Here is an 11,037-nt window from a genome sequence, read left to right as displayed (position 1 = left end):
TAAAGTTACCACTCCTAGGATTTTCTCCACTTGGCTTCACTCACCAAGACTCAGTATTCGGCTACCCAGGGATCAAGTCCTCCAGACCTATCCACCTGGCTTCCACGATATACCAAGATTTTCTCCCTTGCCTAGCCTACAACTAGGACTTCCCTTAATCAAGTTCCATACTTAAGCATACTTAAGCATACTTAAACATATTTGTCTGACATTAAAACCTTGGAGGTCGATTGCACCAACAGGAGGCACGCGGTGTTTCCGAGGGACGAGAAGCCGGAGTGGAATGTTGCTCGAGAAGGCCAAAATTGGGTTCGGGTGAGCCTTATTTCGGTTGGCTGAAATCACCCAAGCGAGCAGAGTCGGAGTGGAAGACCAGGACCAAGGCGAGCAACACCGGAGCAGGGGGCCCGGACCAAAAGTCAACTAGGTTTACTTTAGTGGTTCGGAAGACTGGAGCGATTCCGGGCACCCAGACTGGAGCGATTCCGGGCGTCCGGAACTGGATTTTGACCAGAACGTGATCAAACACGATCTGTTGCGAAGGGGATAAAATTTTATCCCCCTCCCAAGCGCCTGGAACCATCCAGGCACCCCGACCAAGGCTATAAATACAGCCTTGGTCCAGAAGCTATTCATTCATTCAAGAATTAGCAATTCTACACTTGTGTGCTTCTCTTGTCTAGTTTAGCTTCTCATTTCTTGTACGTCAGTGTTGTAAGAGGCTTCTATGCTTGAAGGAGATACTAGTGCAATTCACTCATTGGATTAACAACCTCCCCGGTTGTAATCAAGTAAAAATTCCTGTGCTTCTACCTTTTAGTTCTTTCTTTAATTATATGCAAGTGTTATTTTAAAAGTCTGAGAAGGGTTTTGCTTTTAATTTGTGCAAGGCTATTCAACCCCCCTTCTAGCCGGCCTAACGGTCCCTATAGCTTCTAGTCAAACCCAGGATTGAAACACTGGAAGAAGGTAAAATGGATATTCAGATATCTGAAGGTGACAACATATTATTATCTTTATTTTCAAGGATCAGATATGAGTCTGAAAGGTTATTCAGATGTAGATTGGGTTGGAGACCTGGATGATAGAAAATCCACATCAGGCTATGCGTTCTTGTTGAATGGTGGCGTCATCTCATAGAACAACAAGAAACAAACTTGTGTAGCTTTCTCAACTATGGAAGTTGAATATGTGGCATGTTCAATGACTATGCAAAAAGCAATCTAGTTGAGAAGGTTCCTGAAGTATTTGAAGATTGCTCAAAATAGTGGGAGTCCAGTAACTGACTACTGTGATAGTCAAGCTTCAATAGTTTTTTCCAAAGATCCCAAATATTACTGTAAAAGTAAACATATAACTATAAAATATAACTTTGTAAGGGATATTGTGGTTAAAAGAAAAGTAATTCTTGAGTATGTCTCTACACATATTATGTTTGCAGATCCTTTTACTAAGCCAATGACTACAGAATCATTTAAAGAACATGTAAAGTTTTTGGGACTTCATAAAATGTAACAATATTGTAATAACAATTAGATATTGTGATTTGATTGTGTGATTTGCCATAATTTATTCAATGTATATAATTTTATTACATTCATATAAGATCTCGGTAAATTTGTTGGTAGGTTGAGATTGGTCCACTCACATAGACAATTATCTCTGTTTGTTGAATACAAATAAAGGTAAGACAGTTGTTTATGGGACAACTTATGTAGCTGTGAATAGAGATAGATCCATAAGTTAATGTCAACTTGATAATTGTGTTAAGCTGATATCATTTATGTGTTAATAATGATTGAAGTAAATGAACTCACCATTTATTGAACCTGTTAAAAGCTATATTAGAATTCATATGTTGAATTTAGGGTTGACAAGATCAAAATCTGTACGATGTTAAATTTGAGAAAAACATGCGCTCTTTTTAGTAAAAAGAATAACATCGTAGCATATGATTCATACCACATGTGCTATTGAGATAATAAAGGTAGTAGAAAAATAGAGCCCTATATCTCTACTATGTGAGACTTTTGAGATTATAAGTTAATCTCAGTTTTATCCATTGTGACTATTTAGCTATTTACTTGAAGTTTCAATCAGTGTCTGTTACTTTAGCATGTATCTTATGGCTATGAATAATTCGATCTATAGAACATAACTAGGAAAGCGACTAATTAGAATGAATAGATTCTAACTAAAAAGAAAAATTAAATAGATTTACATCTTTTGATATTATTCACTGGTCGACATATTTTTGTTATGTATAGAAATAATTGTGAATATTGAATATGGAGCATACTCTTAACATAATAGTCATTATAAGAGATTAGAGATGTTCATATTGATGTAAATGAAGATTATTTAATCTGGGTAAATAGTAAGATATGGATATCTCCAAGATAATAGTTGTGTGCCACTAGGAGATTGGATGTATCCTGGATAAAGACTGTGCTACTAGGACAGAGAGATATGTGCCATTATGAGAATGTCTTTGATTCATTTGGAAGAGCGGCTAAATAAAGTGCAACAACTTTGTTAGCATTGATTGTTCAAAGAGCGGTTATGTAAGGTGTAACAATCTTCTTAGCATCTATCGCTCAGTGTGTTTCTTGTTACACGCATCATTTTCTCTAAGTATGGATTGGATGTTCTGATATGATCTTTGTGACTAAACTTTTATATAGTCTATGTGACTTATTTAGCCTTTGTGACTAACTGGTCTTAGTGACTTATCTTGGACGAGTGGGAAATATAGGAAATGGAAACATGAGCTTGCCCACGTTGCCCCACTTTCTTAAGGAAAAAAGTCCATTTTATCTCTGGGATAATTCCCATTATAAAGGGTGCGTCCAAGGATGGTTTATGGTGTGTGTGGAAGAACGAGAGGAAGAAGAACATCCGAGGCTGTGAAATTTGTTTGTTGAACCGTTGAGAAGCATTTGTGACTGTAACCTTCTCACATACATCAAGAGACGACTTCCTTCATCCAGTGTTTTGCTCCTCCTTCGAATTTCACCATAACGAGATATGATTTATTGTTTCGTACAGTAAATTTGAATTATAATTCCTTCAGGACAACCCAGAAGCCTAGTATTCTATAGTTGTACCTTCGATTTTGAGAAAAATCCATACAAATACATCATAGCTGGGAATCGAACCGCAGATGCCTAGGCGACAACTTGACACCCTTCCGTTGCATCATAACCTCCGAGGGATTTTATTCGTCTTTAATAAAAAAAATGATGAACCAAGTAACATCGAACTTAGAGTGATCAACTCAGCCTCACGAAAATTTTCCACCAACCGCTTGAATAAATTGGGAAAATGTATATGGAGGTTCATTCTAAGTTTCAAGTTCTAGATGTGTGGTTTATCATTGGAGAGTCTGACCATGACACCCTGTCCTCAGGGGCATTTTATTCGTCTTTAATAAAAAATGATTAAGCATGTCAGGTAATGTCGAATCTAGGATAATCGATTCGGTCCTATGGAAATTTTTTATCAACAGCCAGGATAAATCAAAAAGTACTCATAATAGATAGCCTGGAAATCTAATATCTCTTAATTACAAAAAATATATCAATATACCGTAATAAGTCTTAGCTATCTGAGTAATAAGTAGAGGGCTACCCACTGCACCATATCGCATGGGTAATTTTTTTTATTCGTCTTTAATTCTACCAGATGAAAGTGGAGCATAAGGTGGATAAATAACAAAGAGCATCACTGGCAATTCAGATTATCTAAACCATTTACAGGATTCAAACCGGGGGACAAAATATTAAAGATAATTAACCAGCTGTAGATATATTATTATTATTAATTAATATTCCCCTTCAGCAAACGTTGACGTTTCCCTTCGGTTCCATTCCAACACACCACGAACTAATTGGAATCATTTGATCATATCTTATAATTTCTACAATCACGATGTGATTTATTATTAGTCACCACTGCGTGGGCCCAATCTAACACTACCCACTGATCGGAATATATAGAGTTAATCGCTTTTGTCATCAGAAAAATTGAATGGGAAATAAAGGCGTTTCAATTCAAACCGTACAATAATTGAGTAGGATTGTAATTATATCTTTAATGGAAGATCAAAGCCAATCATCCTTATTCTTACTTTAATGCCTCCCTGTGATTTTTCTTTCTTTCTTTCTCTCTCCCTCTCGACTCTTCCTAAATCCTAGTGGGAATGGCCTGCGTCATTATTAGCCTAGCTCTATGACTCTTCCTTTTACTTGCGCTGTCTCCACTCCAGACCCAGTCATAATAACACTAATTTGTAGCTAGCTCCAATAAAAGTTTTCTTTAGATTATCTTTTTATGATCCAGTAAACTACTAAATAACATACAATGGACAAATAAGAGAAAATTTACATGCATGTCTACGCGTACGTACGTGCATATTGATACTGAAGTCTTGTATATATATATATTAAGTGGCTGAGGGCTGGCAGCTGATATTATTTAGATTTAATCATTGCCAGATAAGGAACAATGAATTAATTAGTAGTCTAAAAGACAAAACAGACGATTCATCTGAGATCACCTTCCAAATCTACTATTTATATATAAACAATTAATTACTGAAGAATGATATTATATGATATGATCGACAGGCGCGTTTATGTATATACCAAATTTAAAATCAAGTTAATGTGTTGATAAAAACTTCATTAATTTACATTTTATTTACTAGGTGACTAGTTTGCCCTATTTCAAATAATTAACTATAATTTATACATAAATAATGTGGTTTGATTACACTCATATAGCTTATTTTTACAGTCAATTTAGAATCATCAGTGATTCTGCAATCCCACTCAAAAAATTTAATAATAAGTATTATTCTCATCTAATTAGAATCATTAAATGGATCTTAGTTATCTTCAATATTTAACTTTTAAGTAATAATAATATTTCAATGCAAAGATAGGGGCAAATTCATATATATATTAATCAGTGCTTAATGGAGTTGCTAAAGATAATAAGGTATTATATATATATACAAGAACACCATATACGTTTAAATATAGATTTTCTCATAATTAAATAGCATTTTGTTTTAATAGAGTGGGAGATATATTAGTTTAATATAGATATATGCATCTGAAAATCTAACATAATAATAATTTGAAGTGTACTTAATTTCCAACACACTGAATGATCAAATATATTATCTATTTTATCTCCCTTTCATCTTGAATTCTTGATCTAATCAAAATTAAAGACATACAACACAGACTTCATTTTGGGAAAATGAGAAGGAAGCAATTCAAAGAGGGAGTTAATTGCTACATCAAGAAACAAAGAAACAAAACTCGGAAATATAATACCTATTTTATGCATCGTCCACCATACTCATGATGTCTGAAAATCATTAAAACTAATTGAAGTGACAAAATTTTTGAAAAAGATTTTAAAACAGAAAGAAAAAAAAAACAAAGAAGGAAAGAAACAACAATAGATTAATACTAGTACTACTTCAACGATGGATTGGGGAAAATCAATTTAAGTAGATCGATTAACTAAGATGACCCACCGGACGGAACATCAACGGAGCATCCCTCCGCGGCGCCAGTACTGATGGCCATGGCGGACGACAGCGAGGAGGAGGAAGAGGCAGTCGAAGCCTCGGCTCCGGTCTCTTCCGCCGTCCGCTTTCTCTTCTTCTTCTCGTAGGTGATCCCCCGTGCCTTGGCTTGGCTCTCGCGGACTTCCCGCAGGTACACGCGAACGGCGCTGGCTGCGAAGGGGTTGGCCTCGGGCCGGCCGCCGCTCTCCTCGAAGGCGGCGCGGAGGCGGCCGATAAGGGCATCGAGGGAGCCCCAGGCCTGGCGGAGCGGGCACGCGCAGGGGGCCGGTGGGCCCGCGCGGCCAAAGAAGGCGCAGCCGGCCACGTGGACTTTGGTCTTCCCGAACTGGTCAAGGTAGCGCAGGAACTCGATGACGTGTGCGCCGCCGCAGGCGGCGAGGGGGAGCGGCGGCCTCTGGTTCCGCAGGTACTGCAGGAAGGTGTGCCAGTCGCGTCTCTTCTGCGACTCGTACCGGCTCGGCAGCGAGGGGGGAGGGAGGTAGGGGTCGGTGGCCGGGGTCGGGGAGGAGGGCTGTGTCTCCGGCGAGAGGACCGGGTCGGAGCCCGGCGAGATGGGATCCATGCACCGAGCGATACTGAGTACTAGCTACTACACTAGCTAGAGAATGAAAGCAGCAGTAAAGTAATCGGTGGTGGCCAGTGGCATTGTGGCAAGACAATTCCAATACATCAAATTTTACTTTGCCCCTTGAAATTTATCTAATTTTACATCAGCTCATCATCAACTCTGTTCCATGTATCATCCTAATTTTACTTACGTATCCATCCACTTAGTTGGTCTCAAGAAACAGCTGCTAACTGCTAACTAAACTTCTAGTTAAGTAATTAACGGGAAAGGATAAAATAAAATGCCCCATAATGGACATATTTATTAAACTTCCCCTGGGTGAAACTGTGAAAGTGATTTTTTTTTTCTTAATCTTAGTAAAAGCTCGAAAGGGACTAAAACTGAGAGGTGAGGACCGAGGACTAAGAATTCACGTGGTGGTGGGGCCGCCGTGTGGTCAAATCGGAGGATTCGCTCCATTTTTTTTCTTTGACGGAACCAAATTTTAGAGGATGAGGACTTTGAGGTACGAGTTCACTGCAAGACTGCTGTACTTGATGTCCATTGGATCACCAACATTAATGTTCACCACAGATAATAATAATAATAATAATAATAAGATTTTAAAATAAAAAAAGATAGGCTTCAACTCCGATGCTCTGATTCTGAAGGCTTTTGTGCGATATTTACTTTGTGAACTAGGCAATCAATCACACAACACAAGACAAATAGCTGAAAATTAAGGGAAGAAAAATGGGGCAATCAGTTCAGACCAAATCCTAATTACCCTCGGGGAAAAGTGTTTTGTATAGAAAATTAGTCAGCACGAGCGGATATTATATTCCCTTATGGACATTGAATTCAATAGGAGGATAAAATTCACATGGGGAATCCTAAAATAGTTCAGACAAGTCATTTACAATTTTGCATCCATGTTTGTCTCTGATCCTGCTAAGTTAGACAGCTAGGTGACGTCGAGATTGACTGTGAGAAGGCTTCAAGTAGGAGGAACCTAGAGCCACTCTCAATCTTGTATATCAAAGAGAAAAATTAAAAGAGAGAAGCGTCAGTAATCGGGTCAGGAAGAGATCCCGGTGTAGACACTTCGACGTTTAAATCAGACAGAAAACTGAAGAAAAGGATGAAGAATGATGGTGACGAATAGTGAACTCTGATAATAAAGCGTACCTACAACTATGAGTGGAAACCCCTTATGTATTATTGTTCTTTCTCTGTACGAATATCAATGCATTTTTAAAATAGGATCGACTAACTTGACATTCTGATAACCTTCCTCATAATAGGTCTATCATTTCTATGCTTTACAGGGTAGAAGCTTCCATCATACAAATTACACAGGGAATATTCTTTTAATTCTTTGATAACAATTATATAAAACATTAAAAATGAATATTAGGTTGTCGTGCTGATAGACCATTAATACGCTTTGAGGATAAGACGGTCGGATCCCATCGAACATCGCTCTTGAATGGTGTCAAAGCGGCTAAGAAATATTGACCATCTCAAAAACTCAGTCTCTCTAAGGACGAGATTTTCTTGAGGACTCGGCCTCTCTGAGAACTCAGCATTCGCGTAGACAAGGACTCCTGTCGAGTTGAGAGGACTCGGCTCGGAATTTCATTGAGTCGGGAGAATTCGGGATCCAATCACAAAAGGTTCGACCGACTGGACTATTTGGCCAACCCATACGACCGCACTACTTGATTCTGAATTGAACTAGAACAACTCGAGATTCCATTAAGCTAGGAGGACTCGGGATCCGATAGGACAAAAGGTCCGATCGGCTAGACTATTTGGTCAAGCTGTACGATCGTGCTAACCCTGAGTATTAATTCTTTTTTGACTTTGAATATCACCTTAGTCAATTTTCTGGACTTCGACTTTGAACTTAAAGGCCCTACCTTATTTGCTATATAAGTCATATCTTAGCATGAGGAGGATGAAAGAGGCGCCTAGAGTTGAATATATGCCCTACAATAATTTCTCCTTTTTGTTGTCTAAAATTTTAAGAGATTAATTTTACATTTCGTTTATAAAAAAATCATATCAGGTTCTAAGAACCAAGAAATGGATATCTCTGCCAAGAAGCAATAGAATGAGAGTCATTTAAATCTTAATGATGATATCATTGAAATCAATATCTTGTTAATTGACAATACGAATTAAGAGTCAATTATGCATGTGAGAGAGTTCGCATTCCATATCCTCCCTATTTATTGTTTATCCATCGGTATGTACTTATCTGAATTATTCTTCTGAAAATCTGTTCTTAAGATATATTAAAGAAAATGTTGTCTTTTTGATCCACGTTTTCAGAAATAGACAAATACACAGCTACCCTACTCGAAGAACATGTTTTAGTTTTTTTAAAATTCAAATTCAAATTAGGAGGTAAACCAAGAGAGCTAATATGGCACGAAACGTCATTAGATAGACCAATTCGTCGACTTCAAATACTTGAAGTCCGACATCATACATCAATAGGCTGTCCTTGTCTATTATTGATTTTGAGCGACATGTGTCGGTAATAAATTCGACGTTTTAATTATTATATATTTATATTTTTTTTTCTGAAATAGCTAGATATCAGTTGATAACTTGATATTCCTCTAAGATTTCACTTCCAACACAATTTGTTTGGAATATTCTTCTTTTCTCAATGTTTAAAGTAGTTTTGACGAATTCAATTGAAGTCGATGAACCAGATAAGAACGTCTGTTACTAGGAAGACAGACGGGATTCCTCTCATTGCTTTCAGGTACACTTAGAACTGCAACATGCCTTCCATGGAGAGGCATAAAGGGAGATGTGTGAACACACTTATTAATATCTAATCTAAACAAAACCTATAGATTTCATTGAATATTTATAAAAACAGGATATATAATATTAATTTAGGCTAAGAAATCAGACTCAAGAGTATCCTAATTATCAATATTAAGCAATTTGTATTAAAATCTATTGTACTGCTTATAATGTGATGGACGAGCTATTTGAACTGTCGTCGATGCATCTTCATGATATATATACAGTCGATTCCATTTGGATCTGTAAAGTCAGTTTAATTCCTCAGATATTTCTTTCACTTCCCTCCGCATCGTCGGACTGGACTGCCACGCGGTCCGCTGCATCCAAAGCCCTTCGCCGGATCTTCCTAGCTGGCCAGTGACTCAGCGGCGCGGAAGACATCGGCCGCGCGCCTCCACGAGCCCGGATTGTAAATTTCTCAAAAAGGAACAGATATAAGATTTGTTTGTTGGATCGATCTATAATCTATTCTCTGCGGTTATTTGCATAAACATTTAGATGAACTTGGGAGGCCTAAGGTTAAGGTTGAAGGGTTTGTCGCTTTCTGCGTCACCATCATCATTGGACGCATTATCTCTTCCTCCTTTGCAAAGCCTTCTTAATTTAAGCCAAAAGTTGTCCCTTCGGCTGTCATCAACATCCTTATCTTCTTCATTATCGTTATCGTTTGTCATTATCACTACTAAATGCGCTTCTCCATTTTCTTGTATGTGCAAACCTTCTTGACACATAACTCTCGGCCATGCATTTAATCGAATTTTAACAAATTCATGCGAAATGATTTGAACTAAAAGCGGTCACTTTTCGTGTGTGGCACCACTTTACCAGTCTTGTCCACATCTTCTGCATAATAAATCAATGAAGAGTGGGGGCTGGGCATGGCCCCAAAAGCAGTCGCACCACTTCGTCCCTGCCGTGGAGTCCAATTAAAGGAACGACGATGGCGGCACTCCGCTACGACGGCCTCGATGACGGAAACTTCCACGTCCCTGGAACCACACTCCGCCTCCTCCTCTTCATCTCCCTCCCCTTACTCGTCTTCTCCGTCCTCCTCTGCCTCTACCTCCGCTGGATCTGCCTCCGCCGCGGCGCCGGAACGCACCCGGTGAACGCACTTCCTGCTGCGGCTGCCACCGGACTCGATGAACGGACCATAAATAGCTTCCCGGTGCGGTTGTCGCTGGCCGGGGAGGAGGCGGCCCAGTGCTCGATTTGCCTGAGCGGGGTGCCGGCCGGGGAGAAGGTGAAGGCGTTGCCGGGCTGCGGACATGGGTTCCACGTGGAGTGCGTCGACGAGTGGCTACGGGTGCACGCGAGCTGCCCGCTGTGCCGGGCGACGCCTCGTGGTTCGCCGGCAGGATTGGCGCTGCAGATTTAGGAGAGGCAATAGAATTATTTAAACAATAAATCAGATGAGCATGTAATAATAATAATAATAATAATAATAATTTTTTAATAAAGTTTTTATAAATTTAGTCAATTGAACCGCACGGCAGATCGTTATTTAAGATTCATGCTTTAAAATGTAGGAAGATGTCGAATCTTTGCGCGCTGAAAAAGCCGTGAAAAACAGATGAAAAAGAAATTATTAAATATCAAAAACACTGTGGCTGCTGGGATTCGAGCCCAGGTCTCCACGGCCACAACGTGGAATTCTAACCACTAAACTACAGCCACATTATATGTGATGAAGGCTTTTAATTATACAAATAATTACTTCAATGTTTTATTTGTTTTTTTTTTGGGGCCAAACCATGAATAATTTTAAGGCAGAGGAGTTAGACATCTTAGTGCATAAAATAGAGTACTTTCCCGTTATCTTAAAATTTAAACTTTGTACATGGTTTTGGTACTTAATGTTGGTCATTTGATAACCGATTAGATAGGAATGAATAGTCTACATAATAAAAATAAAATTTTCTTAAACTTTACAACTATATTAACATAAACATTTGTACAAAAGAAAATTAATCAAAGAAATAAGAGGCTCAAAAATTTTATTTGGTTACAACCGGGGAGGTTGTTAATCCAAGGAAAATAGAAATCTAACTAATGT

The 11,037-nt window shown here is 38.6% G+C and overlaps 2 protein-coding genes and 1 non-coding gene across 3 annotated transcripts; 1 reads left to right on the top strand and 2 right to left on the bottom strand.

Annotated features, from left to right (window-relative positions):
* Positions 1-5,214: 5,214 nt before the first annotated feature.
* Positions 5,215-6,251, bottom strand: LOC122000995 (protein LIGHT-DEPENDENT SHORT HYPOCOTYLS 10-like). Its single transcript, XM_042555530.1, has one exon. The coding sequence runs from the start codon at positions 6,165-6,167 to the stop codon at positions 5,538-5,540; it is 630 nt and encodes a 209-aa protein (XP_042411464.1). The 5' UTR covers positions 6,168-6,251; the 3' UTR covers positions 5,215-5,537.
* A 3,670-nt stretch (positions 6,252-9,921) lies between these two features.
* On the top strand, positions 9,922-10,359 carry LOC121999220 (RING-H2 finger protein ATL66-like). Its single transcript, XM_042553926.1, has one exon. The coding sequence runs from the start codon at positions 9,922-9,924 to the stop codon at positions 10,357-10,359; it is 438 nt and encodes a 145-aa protein (XP_042409860.1).
* Positions 10,360-10,586: 227 nt separating this feature from the next.
* TRNAH-GUG lies at positions 10,587-10,658 on the bottom strand. The gene has a single exon. It is a non-coding gene; the product is annotated as a tRNA-His (tRNA).
* Positions 10,659-11,037: the final 379 nt, after the last annotated feature.

Source organism: Zingiber officinale, chromosome 7A (genome assembly GCF_018446385.1).
Source record: "Zingiber officinale cultivar Zhangliang chromosome 7A, Zo_v1.1, whole genome shotgun sequence".
Lineage (NCBI taxonomy): Eukaryota > Viridiplantae > Streptophyta > Magnoliopsida > Zingiberales > Zingiberaceae > Zingiber > Zingiber officinale.
The sequence above is the reverse complement of the archived record's forward strand: the minus strand, read 5'-3'. Positions and strand labels throughout refer to the sequence as shown.

Bases quoted from the DNA above. Each gene is read 5' to 3' on its own strand.
- LOC122000995 (XM_042555530.1), bottom strand. From the start codon at position 6,167: ATGGATCCCATCTCGCCGGGCTCCGACCCGGTCCTCTCGCCGGAGACA.
- LOC121999220 (XM_042553926.1), top strand. From the start codon at position 9,922: ATGGCGGCACTCCGCTACGACGGCCTCGATGACGGAAACTTCCACGTC.